The sequence below is a fragment of the Sitodiplosis mosellana genome, unplaced genomic scaffold, assembly GCF_009176505.1.
Source record: "Sitodiplosis mosellana isolate CC-2019 unplaced genomic scaffold, AAFC_SMos_1.0 Smas_scaffold_1, whole genome shotgun sequence".
NCBI classification, from domain to species: domain Eukaryota; kingdom Metazoa; phylum Arthropoda; class Insecta; order Diptera; family Cecidomyiidae; genus Sitodiplosis; species Sitodiplosis mosellana.
In genome coordinates, this window is record NW_022595244.1 from 16,625,147 (window position 1) to 16,644,677 (window position 19,531).

At 36.7% G+C, this 19,531-nt stretch overlaps 1 protein-coding gene across 9 annotated transcripts in view; it reads left to right on the forward strand.

Moving 5' to 3' along the window:
• LOC129570964 (protein sprint) overlaps positions 1-19,531 on the forward strand; it is a 145,324-nt gene that overhangs the window by 49,035 nt on the left and 76,758 nt on the right. Inside the window, exon 1 of one of the 9 annotated variants that reach the window (XM_055451485.1) lies at positions 1,460-1,575. The exons of the other annotated variants lie outside the window; for them this stretch is intronic. Coding sequence (XP_055307460.1) covers positions 1,475-1,575 — 101 coding nt within the window. The 5' untranslated portion in view covers positions 1,460-1,474. Of the gene's footprint in view, positions 1-1,459; positions 1,576-19,531 lie in introns of those variants that run through there. 9 annotated transcript variants of the gene reach the window in all.

Sequence of the window (19,531 nt, forward strand, 5' to 3'; positions counted from 1 at the left end):
CATTAGATTTGTTGTCACTTGCAGAAAAAAAAACACGGGTGGCTTTTTTTCAACGCTTGCCCAAACTAACTTGCTGGTACATAATTGCAAACAGGAACTTTAATTCGAACCGCCTCTCAGCGAGTCAAATTATGCGTTCTATCTCCTTCTCTTTTTTTTCGACGCGTACAGTTTAATTACAAATGTTTGTTTAATCCATTTTTTTTCCACGTCTCAGGCCATAAATAACATTTACTCCGGGAAATAATTAAAAATTCTTACAAGCGGCTTTTATCTCTACACCTTTTTGTCCTTTGCTTTAATGGAAATGCCGGCATGTGAGCTGCATGAAAAGAGATTTTGTGTGTGTATGTGTGTGCCGGCTTCGATATTGTGGTGCATTTGGTATCATGGTTCACCTTTGACAACCCAACGCAAGCAAAAAAAAAATTTCTGTTTGCCGCTCTAACATCAACATTCGCTTGAAGTGCGCCAATGGATGGTTTAACACGCGGTATACAAATACTTTCATTAGAGTCATTTGATTCAACTGCACAAATGTTTAATTTTTTTCTGCTTCTTTTTTGCTGTTTCCTCAGCATAAGGGGACTGTTTTTTTTTGTCCTGATCGCGTCGAATGATTTAATGTCAAGCTAAACAGAAGCAGACACTTCACTGAAATAGAACGAAATTAAAATTGAAACTCTGACATAGAAAGGAAACAAACACGTTGTTGTACATTCAAAGCCATTTGCTGTGGCGCGTACACGACCAATAATTTTATGAAGCCGTATGCATCGTTTGCATACACACATTGTCTTGATTGCAATTTGCTCTTTTTTCTTCAACAATAGCAAATTCTAAGCTAACGACAGCCTTGTAGCCAGGTGCATTTAAAGTGCACACACAAAAACTCAGTATTGAACAACAGTAACCGGTGGATATCATCCTCCCATATTGAACAAACTCCAAAGAGTTTTATCGTTGAAAGTCTGCCGAGCACGATGCGTTGGTTATTTTTGAGATTATGTTTGTCGTGTTCAATAAATTGTTTTTTTTTCTCTTGTTCAGCAGCCGTGCTATTGCTTTTATTTAGGAAAAATGGATGCGTTCCCCTAGAACAGGCGAATCTTTTGTCTGCGGCTCTGAATATGGCTGTAGATTCGTGCATATTTGTTGGTGTGTTGCAAGGGTTTCGTAGTAAACAGATAATAATTTGTTAGTATTTTCACTAATTCAAAGCACATATTTGCATGTTCTGCATGCATGAGAGCGAGTGCATAGTCAGGACGCACGATATACCGGATTTTATCTCAGTTGCTGATTATTTTCCAAAACAACAACGCTGCCGTTGAGAGTGGCCATTCGGACAGACACTCTATCTCTATGCCAATTTTAAGCACCTCATGCAAGCGATGATGATAATACACCATTGGTGTACTACGCCAGCTGATAGAGCCATTTTTTGCATAACTGCAAATCGTGTTTAACTCATATGTCGACGGACGACGACGAACGACGACGACGACGACGACGAGTCAGCGATAGCACGCTTATCGTTCATTGTATTCATCGTACGGTTTTTCAACATAAATGGTCAGTATAAGACTCTTATGCCATACTTTTTCAATTTCATCCGATATGAAGCAGTATTCAATGGTTGTGCCTCCCTTATGCAAAAATAATCCCGATTTTTAATATGTGCTTGTACATTCACATCGGTCGATGGCGTGTGCAACTGAAGTATGAATAAGCACTTTGGTCACTTACGGTTATTAAGACCCGATGAACACCGACAAATGGTTTTTGTGTAGCATTTGGCATTGACAACGCACAAAAAGCTGTTCAACAGCTAATTGCTTATGCAGCAATCGACTGAATGCAAAATCATTTCTCTCTCTCTCTCTCTCTCTTGGGCTCTATTGTTTTGGGGTTTTCATGGAGAAGAAAGACATCGTGCTGGCAATTGTTCAATCTACATGTTTTATTCATTTCGAGAAGAAAAAAAAAACTTTCTTTTATTCTCATTTCAAATTGAAAGACTTTTGCTTCCAGTTAAATATCTCTCTTGTGAATCTATACTCGTATGAGCAATGAGCATTGGCACCATTGTGTCTTGAGGTGAAATCCCATTTTTGCATAGCAAGTGTTTATGTTCTGTACTGAAATTTCTGTTTCATTGGGCATATTAGTGTGTTAGAACTTCTGCCTTGATGTGAACTCTCTTAACCGCTTCACCGGTGATTTGCGGAAAAACACCGGAGCAAACTATTATGGGCATTTTAATCATAAATCACAATGTCAAATATTGAATTATTACTGATTTTGGCGTGTTGCTTCCGTTTGGGGTGCAATTACAACAAGTGCAAGACATTAAATGCAAAGACCACATCAATAATTCCGTATTTTATATAATGTGTGTGTGGCCTCGCTTTGAAGCACACATGTTTTACATACGATCCGCACCATTAACAATTCCATTTTATGAAGAACGTCTTTATGAAACGACGCATTTTGCATACGTCGACTCGCCCCATATTTGGGCACAGAAATGGTGTGGATATTATAAATTTATTGCAATTATAATGGAATATTTAATGTGTCATGGTTTTTGATTTACTAAATGCTCTGCTGCCACCTTAAATATGCTTTTGCTTCGGCTGATACTATGATGACGTTGGCGTATTGTGACTGGGCAACATCATGTTTGTTTATCAATATTGCTGAACACACTTGTGTTCATTTCACGAACGTAGTCGCATTTATCGATCATGTTGCTAAATGCATTCGGTTCAGTTGGTCCGGCGATTATATCATCAGTCTGGCGGAATAAAGACGCATAGTTGGCAAGTAACATAATACGATTTACTTCCAATGAATTTATCGATAAATCATTAAAAACTTGATACTTTCGTCATCCACAGCTGGTTTATGATCCGTTCGATGTAAATGGACCCGGATGGTTGATATTAAATCATCGGTGATTTATTTCAAGTTGCCATTTAATTTATTCAAACACAATATAAAGGATAATACAGTTTTACAACAGTGTGTAATATCAACTAATAAACTACTATATCAATCAACATATCTAATTTCAATCATTTCGAAATTTACACATTTTGATCAAGAACATCCTTGGCTGCTCTATGTCTAAGTGGATAATAATACTTGAACGTTCCAAAATTACAAAATTAGGTTTTACATTGTACAATTCACGGGTGCCACTCGAAACTCATCGTATTATACTATATCGGAATGAAGAACACGGTTGATTCGAATTACTGGAAAAACAATTGAATTGCTAACAAGGCTTTGGAATCAAAAAGAATAATACACACACATACGGAAAAGCACTTGTTTTCTACATGAATTCACACTAAAATTATTACTCGAGCTAGAATTTCAAATTTGAACAGCTCTTGAGAATAGATTTCAAATGCTGACTTCCAAATCGTCTGCATGAAATTTGAATCTTTCTAACTGACGCGAAATTCTTTTGGAAACATCGATTTTTGTTGTGGAATTTGAGGCAACGAATCCAGCCTCCTTAATTTTAACTTTGACCGGATCAAGCTTTTACAGTTCGTCTAAATCGAAAAGAAAATTCTACCGAAACCAATTTTCGCTGATACACGAGGTTTATTTTCCTCTGTTAAAATGTTCACACCTTTGTAGTGACTTTTTCCTATAAATCAACACATTTTAAGAAAAACTTTGATTGAAATATCATTTTATTTCATTTTTCTTGAAATACTCATAAATTGGAAATAATGGAAGTTATTTTGAAGCAATTTTAAATTCGGTAATAATTGTATTGTCATTTTAAATTTCTTTTACAAAAGATATATCGATATTTGTTGAGTAACAAGTAGAATGAAACAGGCTCGGTTGATCATTGATTGATCTTTGTATTATTGGAATTCACGGGTCCATTCGACAGCCTTAGTCAGTTTGAGCGTAACCATATTGTATTCAGTCTTTGTCATTGGAAATTTCGTCGATAGGAAAACGTAGTCGTTAACATAAATTGTAACCTTGCGAGCATATTTAACCAAAAATGAAAAAAGATCAAATAATCGAGCAGTAACTCGTTCAAATTTCATCATCACGAATGAAATTAATTATTCATTTTCTTACGCTAAACATTTGCTAGTCCTGAGCAGTTAATTCAGTTTGTGCGCCAAGAAATTAATGGATAATTTCATTTACCCATTTACGGCTTGATCTGTCTCCATAGTTGTAACAACACTTGATGTGACTTACAAAACTTTCAATGGGATAATGAAATAAATTAGAGGCAATCGATGGTTGAGCACGAAAAAAGAGAGAAATTACCATTATTATTTATGCTGCTATAATCATTAAACGCAATAATATCCCAAATATTACAAGTATTTCCATCAAGCCAGCCGAATCAACTCATTTGTATAACACCAAGTGACGTTGCTAAGGAACAATGTTCCCGGAACATACATTCACATTGAAATATGAAAAGAAAAAATGCCGGTTATTTCGAACCAAGCGCGATTAATAATATCAGCGGAAAACTCACTCCCGCCAATTGATACCGTAGGGCTGGTTTTCCATGGTGCGGCATTCGCTCGGCACAGAAGAAAAAAAAACAAAAAACTTTTCCATAGGAAGGGTGGCCATCCAGTGTGATTTCACGAGTACTGCCGATTATATTCTGTTTCATTCTCCAGTTTAGCGATGTAATTAAGTTATTTCCGAAGTACACCAACCTTTAGGTCGGTTGCGATAGCAATTTTAATGAAATATTTGTCGAGATTATTAAATAATAGATAAAATTCAAGCAAACAAATGTGGAAGGGGCGTATAGATAGCCTATTCGGAAATGATTCTCTTGATATGAGTTAATCAAACTTTCACCCAAAATCGCGATTCGTCTTCAGCTTTATCACAACTTTGCTTCACTAAATTTCAGTGGATGTTACCAGAAAACATCAGAATCAAATTTGATTTATCAACCGAAATAAATTCACCAATTCCATAAAATATTTAAATGAAATGGTCAACCGAGTTTTAGCTACTTGACCGCAATGCGAATTGGAAAGTTTAAAATATTTACTTTATTATACTTGATTGGATAAAAAATTTGGTTTGAAATATGAATTTTCAGCACATGCTCAAAAATGATCGAAACGCTTGAGATGTGTCACGAACAGAAGCTATCGCCGAAAAATACACATGAAAGCCCGGCAACTCCAAATGAATTTTCATTTGCGATGTATTTCTCTTTTTTTTCATTTCTTTAAAAGCAAGTATCCCTTAAATGCACCCTTCTCGTAAATGTTAGTGTTCATTGCGCATACGAATTCATGGACGGGCTTCATGAAAACGACATTTACTGAAGTGTAGCTTAGCAAGAATATTCATTTGATTTGCCATGTAATTCATGCAGTTGATGGCATTCACAGCGGCGAGAGGAGAGAAAAAATTGTATTGAAATATAAATAAAAAATTCCGTAAATTTTCCATGCAGAATTCAAATTGCATACGATGGGGGCATCCGTTGCTATACGAACGCTCATGCAAACACACACACACACACACACAGAGGAATATGATAAAAACCGGAAAACACATAATTCTCATGAATCTCATTTTGCTGCAGCGACATTTTGAGTTTCTTAGTGATTTTTGTTTAGACTTTTTTCCATGATGGAGGAGGGTGAAAGCAGAGTAGAACGGAATTTTCAACAAAACAGACGAAAAGACCTCGACGTATACTTTTTATTTCAGTGTCGCTGCTGCGGCCGAATGATATGTTCGACTTTGAATCGATTTTTTTCCTTCATCTGTGCAAGGGAATGCTGAAAACAAAGCTACACAACAGAAAAATCCCAATCAATATATCGTCTATTCTATAGAAAATCCACTTTCAGAACACATGCGGGCATTATTATCACATACCCAGCCGATTCGATTTGGATTCAAGTCGTGGGTGGAAAATGAAGAAAATGGCACGCGTTTTGCCAACTCGAATCCTGACGAATAGAAGAGTCTCGCTATCATTTTCAGTTCAATGAAGAAAAATATAAAATGTGAAATTCAGAACAATGACATGCCTCCTTTGCATTTTAGATTTATTTCACCGTTGTTGCAGAACCATTTTTTTTCGCCAGTTCTTTTGACAATTGCAGAATGCGACGAGCCAAACAAGTAAAAGTGTGAAGAAAAATGAATGAATAGAAGCGGCATTTGTCACGGCACACGAGAATGAAACAGATTTTTTTTTTGGGTTGAGAGTTGATTTGATGGTGTTGTGACAGCCAAAGGCAATGAAGTTGATGATGATGGAACGAAAATTTCGGTTTCATATTCCGCAATGGTGATGTGTTTCGCCAACTTCCTGAATGGATTTTCCGTTTTTTTTCCTGTGCTATTATTTGATTATGATTATGGATAAGTAAACGCTCATTTTTTTTCTCGCATCATTTCTCACAAGTTTTCGCGGCGAGAGAAGGCGAGAAAAAAACACCAAACAACCAAAAATACAATAGTGAGAAAATGCTTATTGTGAATTTTTCGTTATGTATCCTGCATGAATTTTAAATTCTGAAATTTATATTTTCCATTCAGCGACGGCAGAGAATAAAAAGTCTTGAATATTCGCTGCTCATACGAACGCTTTTTATGGGAAACAAAAAGAGCCATGCCGAAAGAATTTATTGTTCGGAACGTTGCGCGAATTTTAAAGAGCGATAGCACGTGAGCGCAGACAGAATGGTCGAAATAAATGCAGGTGTCTGGAAAAAAAATTATGAAATTATTACACATTCGCTCATAATTCGGACGATTTGTCGGCAGCAAAAATTGAACAAAAAGCGATAAGAATTCGTGGAATCGTTCAGAATCACTCATAATGCCAAAGAAAACATGCCGGAATCACAACGAAGGTGAACAATGTGTCGTTAATGAATTTGCAAAAATCGGCCGAATGGTGGATCGTTATTAAAAAAATGTTTTTCGTAATATTGAAAATTTTTGCAATGGTTTTATCTGGAAGTTTACTCTTGGAATCCTGCTGAAGCCAGTGTGGAACAACTAATTCGGTACAAGCATTGCGCATGGGAGCGATTTCAAGAGTTGAAAATTAGTTGTGTATTTTATTTGTATGAGACATACGTACCCTTTTAAAAAGTAAAATTAAAACATTGTCCCTTGCGTAAAGGATATACTAGTATGACTAAGACAGAGACAGTCTCTCACCACTGGCACACATAAAGATAAAGTGGTGTACTACATGGATTTGCTCTCTTCTTGTCTGTTTTGAACAAGAACACAAAACAGCTTGATTCAGTTGCTCAAATTCTCACACGATGCCAGATTTATGTAATTCGCAACCAGAACTTGTACGCCCAATGACACTCGTCGCCCATATATTCGAGCAGCATAAAACTTTAAGCTCAATTTGCATGAATAGATGTATTAATTATTTGAACAATGAGTCATTTGCCAGCCATGAGTTTCGCGTCTTTTTCATCAGTGTCCATTTTTTCTTCTGGTGACTGTGAAATAATTAAATTCAGCTGCAGGCAATTGGTCGTTAAATTCGTGCAGACGGCGTTTTTTTTCTTCGTCGAAATCTTTTTTTTTGTCCATATTTTATGCATCAAAAGAAAATGTCCAATCAAATATGAGAGTCATAAATGCGTTTCAAAGAGAATTTTTTCCGTCGAAAACATTTTTAAATGAAGCTAATAGAATTCCGTGTGAAAGGGACGAGCCTGGATGATTTATTCATATTCTCATAAATTTTTTTCTTTTCACATTAAAAAAGATATCGACATTGACATGAAAATGGTCTTCCAGTCGCAGTGTTTCGTGAAATTACATTGGACTAAAATGCATTGGTTCCATTTGCTGCTCCGTATTTCCCGTGTGATTTCAGCTTTTCTAGAACGATTGCGAGTTGAATCAAGTTCTATATGTAGAAATTAAATCGATGTACTTGTCGGTTGAGATTTGATTCAAGAGCGAATTTCCCGGCGGAAAAGCTTTCAGTTTGAATTCCAAGCTAATAAACATCCGTTGAACGAAAACCCGGCCTGCAGTATGCGTTTCTAATTTGTGTGAAATACAGCGATGCGTGATTTTTTTCTCAAGCACGCCTCTATTATTTAAAGCACACGAGAATTTATTTGGCACTAAAGTCATCCGTCATTCTAAGATGCGTGTGAATGGCTGAAGGGAAATAAATTTAGACGTTACACTATATTTACACATGTGTTTAGATCTCGCAAGCGTTTTGGCGGAGGGAGGCTTTTCCATGCGAATTTATTTATGGTAACCGCAAATAAATATTTAATCATTGAATGTATCCGAAGCTCTTCATTGCTTTTAATTATTGTATTTCGAGTCTTGATATGAACACGAAAAGAGCATTTGGGGGTGGCTGGCTTGTGCTACACACAGAGAGAGAAATTGCTCCACTAAATGCTATTTATTGCACAATATCCAGATTGAATTGATTTATTTCATCCAATTATGCGATACTTTATTATTTATTCCGCTTAGTCTTATGTCTGTGCTGTGTTGCAACAACCGAATATCTCGGTCAACAAATGACCACTCCTCGTGACGTTGAACCTCATCGCGTTTGATAAGAAATTCCAAGTGGAAAGGCGTCTGATTTGTTTTTCCAACATTAATTGCTCTGCTATCAAACGCTGAAGAGCTAGGGGCATTTATCACACAAAATTTTTTAGCAAATGTGCAAAAATGTCTATTATTTCTTCTTTTTTATTGAAATTGTAAGAAAATGTACTGAAATGACGATATTGCCTGAATAAAAGTGTTCTGGAAGTAGGTTTCAGTGGATCTCAAGGATCGTTCAGAACTGATCCCGATTCTGGAAGTGGGTTTTGGTGGATCCTCAGGATGGACCAGATCTGGTTTGACAATGCCCTGGCCCATCCTGTAGATCTACTTCCAGAACCGGGAGCAGTTCTGAACGATCCTTGAGATCCACCAAAACCCACTTCCAGAACACAAGTTCAGTGTAAATGAACATTTATTTACACGAATAGATAAAAATTGATCGAATCGGACCGAACGGAAGAAATTTTTCAAAATTTATAAGAATTCATTCATTCTTTTCGTGAGAAATGCCCCTAGCTGAAGAGTGATTTATATGCGAGAAATAATTTTCTTTGCTCCTCTAGTCGGTGGAGCGATGGAAAAAAAAAACTTTCATTATAATTGTAGCAAAAGACGTGTGTATCCGAAAATTCCGTCACAACAAAAACGATTGAAATCATGTTCAGCAGGATACTGATTTTCTAATATTATGAGTGGTGATGTTGATACCGATACATGATGCGTTCTTCGTTTGTGCTCCTGCTACGTGTTCCAGCTGGTTTAATTTTTGCTCATACAGAAGCGGCGCACAGTGAACGCACAAGAGGTTCCTTCTTTTAATGATTTATGCGTTATTAAAGTTTTTCCATAACCGCTTTTCTCTCTCTCTCTCTCTCTTGCTCCCGCTCTCGTTCACTCGCATCGTCGTTCGGTAAGTCGCGTGTGTACTTGGAAACCTTAATAAATTTCATAGTCATAAATTATGTAGAACACTCAAACGTGCACCCAAACAACATTTTGAGCGCACATCAAATATATATTTTTTAACGCATTATTGTACAATTTATTCACTTGAGATTATGCTTTTATTACATGAGTTCGATATGGAATTTTTCACGTTGTGTTTCTTTCTTCATTCATTCGGATGTGCTTCGAATGAACGGAATATAATCGCTTGTGCAACCATTAATACGAATGGTAAACGGTGTGTTTGACTCAAAGTTATCGTTAATTTATTGTGATGCTTGTGGCGAACTTTTGCACGGCGAATAATAAAATTATGTTTTTATTTGGTTTTATTGAAATTCGACCAGGTGCTTCAGAATAAAAAACGCAATTGATGGTGGTTTCGTTTAAATGGAATAACTTTTGGGAGAATATTCCGCATTTTTTTTTAAATGAAGAATGTTTTGATTGCATTTCGAGACATGGTATCAAAATTGAGTCTTATTTTCTAAGAGATTTTAATGAGAATTTCGAATGAAGTTTTCCTGGAAATTTGCAACAAAGAAATACTTTGGAAGCATTTTGATTAACTTGTCGTTGCCATGCAAACGGAAACAAGACTGCATCTGGTTGATGCAAGGGTCGATGACAATGTATTCAAATAGTTAAGGAAAATGACTTTACAAGCAATATCATCTCTTGAACAAATAAGCTGCTGAACTCATTATAAATATTTATTGAAAACCAAGTTTTTCCGTAAATTTACTTTGAACCATGTTGTCGATGGCGGCAGCTAAGTCTAAATAAACAAGTGAAAAACTCCCTCTACTCTACGTTCAAATGTCCGGAACATGTTTTCTATTTTCAAAGACTTTGACCCTGAAAATAAATTACTTTCATTCTAACTAAAACTACTAAGTGGCTATAGTCTGAATTGTCGACATGGCCAGAACTTTTGAATGGCTTATCAGGCAAAATGGTAAGGTTATGTGATTTATATCTTGAGTGTCGTCAAGACTACCGACTCACAACACTATATATACCTGCCTCCTATGTAAATGCATATTTGATAAGCTACCGACAACCGAAGTCACATTGGATGCAAAGAGATGTCTTTGAACATTCTCTCTCCATGCTACTTGAAATATGCACAAGAGTTCTCTCGTCTTCATTGAATAAATGGCTGCTACCGCAAAACCAAAGGAATCACTACATTTTCGGAAATTGAATAGTATTTAGTTGTTCTGCGGCGGTTCGCAAATACAAATATTCTGACGGCATCCCGTGTGTAAAGCCACTTTGGCAAAAACCAACAGACCAAGAATGAAATTGCCACCAACGCAGAGAATTGCATTCAAAATACATGTTTAATGACTTGAGCGCATCTCGAATGTGCAACAAGAGGTAACTTTGGATGGCTGCCAAGTCGCCATCATGAACATTTCATAAACTGCATTTTACACTCCAATTGAGATTTCGGTGGGAAAGTTTCCAGCAAAACAGGTGGATGCGGACTTTAAATGCCATTAAAAATCAATACATCAAGTGAATTTCTTAATTTGTTTGCTTCAAAATTCAAATAAAACAATTCCACAACTATTTCCAGACGGGACACAATCTATTTAAGTTTTAATGGTTGTGCCTCCGTTGCCAGCTACGCTTTAATTCCTTCTGAGTTCAAGAAGTATAGCAACCTCATAGTTCCGTGATTCAAGTTTGAGCCAAACGGGAGAGACATGCCAAACGATAATTTAATCAATAAAACATTTTGGCAACTTATTTATGACCACGACGAACGCTAGATAAATTTGTTCGAAAAGCAGACATACAGACAACATCTTTTATGGCCTACATGCATCTAAGTACATAAATATAGGTTATCCGATAACTGAAATGTGTCCCCAATGCATTAGCGCTGAAGGAGATATAAAACTTTGTCCGAAAAATTTCCATAATTTCAATGAGATCTGGTGAACCTCTTGTTTTGACACCGAATGATAAATCTCATCATTAGAACGGGCATTTTTTTTCGGGATTCGACTCATGGTAACATTTGAGACAGCGATTGTCGACTCATTAATTTTCATACATTCTCGTCATCATGGTAACGCATTGCGAAAAGGGCGCACAACAAATTTCAGCTCGTTTCAATTGCGTTAATCGAACGACAATCCGATTTATGGTAGGACATTTATTCAAATAAATGCAACTTTTTTTTGGCTGTCGGGAATTTTTATTCCCTTTCTCTTACTCTGTGCCTCCAAGTTGAGGGCACTTTTTGCCAACGGGAAGCGAATGTGTGTACACGAAATTAATAATCATTTGAGTTTTGCAACAACGACGGCAGCCGAGAAAAAAAAAACAGAGTTCGCTCGAAATAAGTTTCAATTTGGTGGAGAGGAAGTATTTGATATTACTTGAATTTGTCCGGAGGCTATTTGCTGAGGATACCACATTCGATTGCACAGCATGTCGCTAATGCGTTTGGATTTTGGGCAAGTAGTTGTTGTCGATTTTTTTTCCACTGCGATTATATCAGTATGGAAGCGTGAAATGCACAGATGAAGTGTGTGTGTGTGTGTGTGGCTTGAGCTATCGCATTTCCTTTGCAATAGATCAAACACAGTGCTGATTCCGTCAACAACATGAAAGACGTCGGAGAAACGAGGGTCGCCACATACGCTCCTTTGTAACAGATCCACTCGAAAATGGCCAACAGCTACGCATCATATTTGCAAATACCGAGTGATATATCCAAAGTCAGACGCTCTTTGTTTCGGTCACTGCGAACAGGCTTTTTTGCTAAATGCCTTTGATATTGATATATATTTGCAACGAATCGCATCGCTTGCTCGGTTTATACCAATATCTGATCGCTGGATTTACGAGATTTGCTTCGTTTGTTTCGGCTTTTTTCCCCTCTTGTTAACTTCCGTATATTAGAAATTCCTTCCTACGTTTCGTCTACGTACATCCTTAACGAGCCGCATCTAGTGACTCTATTTTCACTACAATTTCATTATCTTCACTTTGACTTAACGCAATTGTTTGTATTCTCCTGACGCATGTTTTTGGACGACTTGTTGATTTGTTTTTGATAGTTTCCAATGACTGTTTTTTTCTACGCAGTCCCATCGATAGATACTCAATATATTTTTTTTTCTCTTTCTCAAAATGCTTACAGCAAAAACAATACGACCCTTCATTAAATAGAATTTACACGCGTTTTTGTATCGTCCAAATGGAGCTAGGGGCTTTTTACTCTTTTTCATATATGTGATTTGTACGGATAAACGCGCATAGATTGTGTGCCACAGTGAAGTGTGTCGAATTTTGCACATAGTCACGAATATTACGCATAGAAGCGAATACGCGTGCACATAATGACGCCACGATGCGATTTAAGACGCATCAACACAATGTCAACATTCTGTTGTATCGTTAAGTTTCGTTCAAACAATATTTGACATCAACAATTCCTGTCTTTAATATTTATCAAATCTCTTGCTAATGAGATTGTTCTTAATTGATGAAAATTGAATTTAAATATAACACAAAATTAAAATATAATAGCAAAGAATAAGAATGAAAACGAAAATCAAAATGTTATATTATACAAATATTGAAGTAAAACCGCCGATAGTTTTGGTAGATATAAAAATCGTTGAAAAAATAAGTGCGACGATTCATTATACTTGGAAATAGCATCTGGATTATAAATAATAAAAAATCCATATGTACAAATGATTGAAGTTAACAAAAATGATCAGCAAAAAATGTGAGCCGAAATAAGTACAAATCAAACACTTGCAGTCAAGTATTTCTTGAATTTTTACATGAAAAAAGTCGTTGCACTTTGAATTCAAAATAGTCGATATTGTGGCGTGTGACCAATCAGAGAAGGAAACATTTTAGTAGGATTCATGCGAAATTATTCGCAGTATGAATGGTCTATGTGCAGTATTCGGACATCGAATGTGTGCACTTCTAACGAATAGGCACCGCATAATACGCATAGTACGAAGAAATCGCCACATACTATGAGTTGAAGCGCATATTCTTCGCATTAAACGAATTTTTTTCGAGGTAAATGCCCCTAGAAATGGAGCATGTGTTCGACCCACACAGCATTTCGAGGGAAACGATACGATGTAAAAACGAGAGACGCAAAAACAATTTGAGGGCACAGATGCAACGCACTTGAATTGTGAACAACAACAACAACAAAAAAAATAGAATGAAAATTACAGTCTCAATGGACTCATTATCGTTGGCCTTCAATTGGCAATTGCAACTAAATGTGATAATGCTGAGAAATAAAATTTTATTTCAATCAAACACACTCACCCTACTTCTATCCGCACTTTCAACTCTGTAGAAATACTCCAACCGTTTGATTCTTTTCGTAATGGCAGAAAACAATGAGAAGAAAAAATACCGAAAAAAGTGGGAAATGAGATGAAAAATAGAGAAAAATCCAACAAATCTTCAGCACAGACGAACATTCGAAACAGAAACAATTAAATGTGAACATTTTCTGTTAAGTTTGTTGTTGAAATTAAGTGCATCTTCAGATCGGCGAGCAAGAATCAATAGTTCAGAATTTCTTGATAATCGTTTCAAATGCACAGTTTCATGCGTTCATTCGGATAAAAGTTGGTGCAAACTTTTGATACCCGACAGTATTTTTAATCATTTGCCCGCTTCCAATCGTTTATTTCACCATTCACTTGAAACTTGAAATAATAAAGAAAAAAAAGAGCTCCAATCATAATGATGGTTGTTTTCCATTCGCTCGCAAAACAATTCACTTGAAACTTGACTAATCGCAATACTTAGACACGATACCATGTTCCTTCTGCATTCACAGGAAATGAAAAATAATTTTTCACAAACGCCATGAACTCATCTCTGCTTCATATTTTCATTTTAATCGTGCAACTTTGCATAAAGTACAACTCTCAAGCATAATAATTTCTGTTGGCAAACGAGAAGAAAAAAAAATTCAATTTTTTTGATGTCATAAACTCATAAAAGCGACTCTTAACTGGCTCGCATAGGTGCCCAATCTTTTATCGACTTGCGTATAGAAGGCAGCTGCAGCAAAAATGAAAATGGAACTTGAAAAGTCCTTCGTGTAAATGTTTTACTCTCGATTTTATACATTTAAACACTTTCAAAACGTTCAAGTTCACAGGGCTGTTTTTCACATGGAAAGAGTAAAAAAAAGCCGTTTCCCCAACGGTGGTGTTGGTGCTTGGATAAATTTTTCAACAAAAAAAAAATGACGGAACGAAGAAAGAGAAGCGGGAAGTTCGAGTGCACAAAATGAATGGGCGATCCAGAACTTTTCGTGAATATAGCGAAGAGCTAAGAGTGAAAAAAAATTTCAATCAAATAAACGCCTAGATGTATACACGTCTGTGATATTGCACCAAGCCGTACAACGTGTTCCGTTGGCAAACGGTATATATTGACATTCACAATCGTTTCGTATATTTCATCTATTTTCATTGTGTGCGACAGTGCGGCCGTATGAAAAACATGGTATGCGGTCTACTCATTGTCGCTCCAGCTGTTTGCCGAACGTTGCCAAAGCCTCACGACGAACAATTTTTTTGTTTATGACTTTTCTTTTTTGTTTTTCACTTAAGTGTTTTCTCAGTCTCTCTCTCTCTCTCTCTCTCTCTCGCGACGCTTCACTCAATAATGCATACCGTTTACGTACACGCGTGTAACATTTGCTTTGCGTACGCGATGCCAAGCAGTTTCTTCGATGCCATCTCATGACACATTGATGTAGTACCACTTTACATAATCAGTACATGAACTGTGTTCGCCAATGCTATACCTTTCATATTTCCTTTGCCATTTTTATTTATGCGAATGTTGGTTTGTGGTTGCGAGGTCCTTGTGTTCTCCGCACAAGAAAACAAGTGAATGCGAGTGTGTGCCTCTGTATGTGTGATGAACAGGAGGATATGGTAATTTAACATTCCCACTTGCATCGAACATCACAAGTCAGGTACATTGTACGTGTGTATTCCATGTGATCGTTTTGTTGTACTACGTTCTTTCGCTCCTATGCGCCAATCTCATTTCACCAGCTTACATTCTTTTTGCACCATCTGGTGTATAAACACTTTGTTGCGTTCGAAGATAATGCGCATTTTATTTTTTTGCCGACAATAAACAACCGAATATTCGGTAACGCATCAATGGTCAAATTGCCGTTGAGAATCACTTTCCAAACTTTGATTGTCACTTTGCTTTATGAGCCCACACACTTGGGACAGAGCAAAGCTACGTGCATTGCATCAATGATAATACTTTTTTTTGTCTACTTTGAAGCTAGATTTTGATTTGTGAGTAAAATACAATCTAGAGCCTAATATGCATTTGATACCAAAAGACAAAACCCAAACCTATTAAATATTTCAATTTTTTTTATTGCGTTTTCCCGAAAGCAACGGCATGAACGCAGTGCTGCGTACTGCACAGTCTCTTTGCGACTACTCAATATTTACAAAGAATTAGTCATAAATTCTCGGAAGCATTAACAGAACCGAGCATTTTCTTCTCGCCAAAGTGGAGCGAGTCAAACACAAAAGGTTCCTTCATGAAGAAACGACACTTGGCAACTCAAGGTGTTTAATTTCCCATATAAATAATGACGAAACGGCTAAGATTAAGTTGAAGAACAGCTGAGAAGAGGTGATTTTAAACGATTTGTCGACAGAAATATTTTAAAAGAGATAAAAGCCCCTGCGGAAATGCCATCTGCCACACAGTTGTTCTACAATTTAAGCAAGTCTCACAAAGCAGAAATATCGTGGATGGAGGCGAAGTACTCTTATTAATTGTTTAGCATAATTGAAATAAATTCGTGAAGTAAAGACCTTGTTGAGTAAATCTGAGGCTGTAAAGCACAACACTAAAATCCCCAAAATATGAAGTAAAATAGACATTATCTTCATTGACAATATGCGGAATTGATACTAACACGTTTTTTTTTGCGCTCCTAAAAAATAAAATTCATGCAAATAAGAAACCCGAAATAAATTGGAATCACGCATTGCCCAAAGGGTGTTGAGCCGTGCAAATCAAGTGGAAGAAGAGAGTACTTAGCAAAATTAGAATAAACCGCTGTGTTCGCATGCATGCCGTCTGCATATAAATAACATAAATTGCCATTTCGCTTGAATGTTTTTTTCTTCATTTTTCTAAAGCGGAACTATTTTATTTCGCAAATCCCAGAAAAATCGATATAATCCAAGAGATTCGCAAATCGAGCTCTATAAAAGTTTGTTAGATGCAGCGTTTCTCCGCTCTATGTGTATGGGGTTTATCTTCGTTGTTGAAATATTTAGATTCAATTTTCTTGGGACTGTGTTCGTTGTATCATTTTTCGGAACCTTTTCTATTTGCACAAAAGAGCGTTTTGCTTTCATCAATGTCACCCCAGAGCCAAATTGAAACGCGCACAATGGCATTATAAATTCGTTTCGTAATCCAAAGCAGCATAACGCTCATATGACGAATGGAATGGAATGTCGTTATGAAACTGAATATAATATTCAATGAACGCCATTTTTATTTTGCATCAAAAATCCAAAACGGGGTTGAAGAATTAAAAAAAAACCTACACATTGAATCACACGATTTTTCGCAGTTCAGTTGAACGCTGTTTTGTCGTCATTTTTCTAAATTAAAGTAAATGGCCATCGTTTACAAATGAAATGAGCCATAAACGACATTAAACGATGAGTAAATGGCTGAACCCTTTGAGATATGTCACAAATGGAATGCAATTATGAAAATGCGTGGTTTTTAAAATGGCATCATTTTTTACACACTTCGATGAATGGCTTTCATCCGATTATCGGACGCATATTGCCAAACCATAATTACATCGGTTTAATCATAGCCGAATGATGATGATAGGGTACTTATTCATCGTTAAAATTACTGAACAATTGAATATTTCGGCTGAATATTTGAATTTTTCATAATTCTTCGTCCTATTATTGTAATCAACGATTACAATTATGACACTCTTCACGAGTCCCAACTGCATTGGTGTTGGAACCGTTCTTCGCTAAGCTCTTGATTGCTCGAGAATGGTTTTGTTACCGTGCAAAAGCGAGCTAGTGGGCGGAAAGCACACATTCGATCGATATGAACTTGTTACGGAGTTGTTTTAATTAAGGAACAGTATAAATACATGTTCCGTTTCCATTTGGAGCAATCTCATTAAGTAAAATCGAGTCGTTGTGGTTTCAGTATCATTCGTTGACTATTTGTGTATATTGTATTGCATTGATTCTCTTTCTCTTCCGCTCGCCCATCAAACACCACATTCCACTTTGTGCAGTGTAATTTTGTGTGTTTAGTTCTATTTCCCGTAAGAAGTTCATGTGTGCTAAGTTTGTGTGCGCGTCCAACAGACAGTTGCACAACCGAGGAAAAGTTAAATAACAAAACACATCAAATGAGAGTGAAGCGAGAGCATCGGGCGGAAGGAAAGCGGATATAAAGGAAACAACGAACTCATAACAGTACTTTAAGTCGATTGGATTTTCGTGTAATTGTGCAACCACTAAAAAGTGTTTGGCGAACGAGAGCGTGCAAATAAAAATCTCGTACGACCTTACGCAAAGTCAAAATCAACACATCGTCGACGATAAAAAGTCCCTATCACGGACTTTTTTTTACTGATGAGCATGACATTGGTATGAATAGATCGAACACAAAAATCTCATAAATTTTCACCGAAACCAAAATCACGGCAGACAAAGTAACGAAATTAATTAAAGCGCATAAAAATAGTTCCGAGTGATTGATTCGCAGATAGACGAAATCGATCTCATTCTGACAGACTCTGACCGGTACAAAGAAGATATTTCAAAGAAAGAATGTAAAGATGTTTTCATGTTTAGATAGGGATTGTGGTCATCCATGGTATCGGATGGTGTTGTCGCTGAGGTCGAAAAGACGTAATCGAAGCAAACAATCACCAAACGCCATATACCAAGTGGACTCGAAATGGATTTCGCTGAACAATGAATAAAGTACGAAATGGGCGAAATGTCTGCCAGGATAACGATATGGATCAAAGTGTCAACATTTATATTCAACAAAATTACAACAATAACCAATAAAAGCATACGTCGCAACTGATGCAATGTAATATAATCGCCAATGATGTCTACATCATGCACAACACACACACAATCAGATGTTTCGTTCAAACAATCCAAAACCACTCACACGACATGTTTGTCTATCTTAACTGATCGCCGGTTATGTAAATAGCGATTGCGTACGCGGAGCAACCACATAAAACACACATCACTTAGAGAATTTTATGAGCGCTTGTCGTCAGCATCCATTGATATGGCTGACACTTTTTCTAAAGTTTGAAACTCTTTTCGCCATTTCTTGTCATTTCCATCGGAAACTTGTGAGAACACTGCTTGTTAGCCGCCTTGTGTCGTTACACAAATGAATCGACGAAAAGGCAAGTTGAAAAAGTCGGCTTTGATCCTCAACTAAAATCAACGATTATTATTATTATGATTATGATTTGTCGACAAAAGTCTAGCAATCATTCAGCACTATTCTTCAGCCAATAAACAAATATGGGCGCTTTCGCTTCGTTTGCAATTTGTTTGCCGCCTCATTTTCAGAGCACATCTTTTTCTACATCCACCAAAATCTTGTACAAAAACTGTTCTCCCCTTTTTTTCCCATCATTACGCAAAAGCCGCACCAAACACACATTATGAGGGATAAACCATCAACCGGCACAATTTTTCTCATCTAAATATTTATACGGTATTTTCCTGATGTTTGCAGTTCATTTTTCGAATGATGCGGCCATTTCAACTAAATTGGGCTTTGTTTTTATTTTATTTTCATCTCAATTTCTCGCTCTCATTTCGTTTACAGTTTCGCACAGTGCAAATATGCCAAGGGGATGAAAGTTGTCATAGTTGGT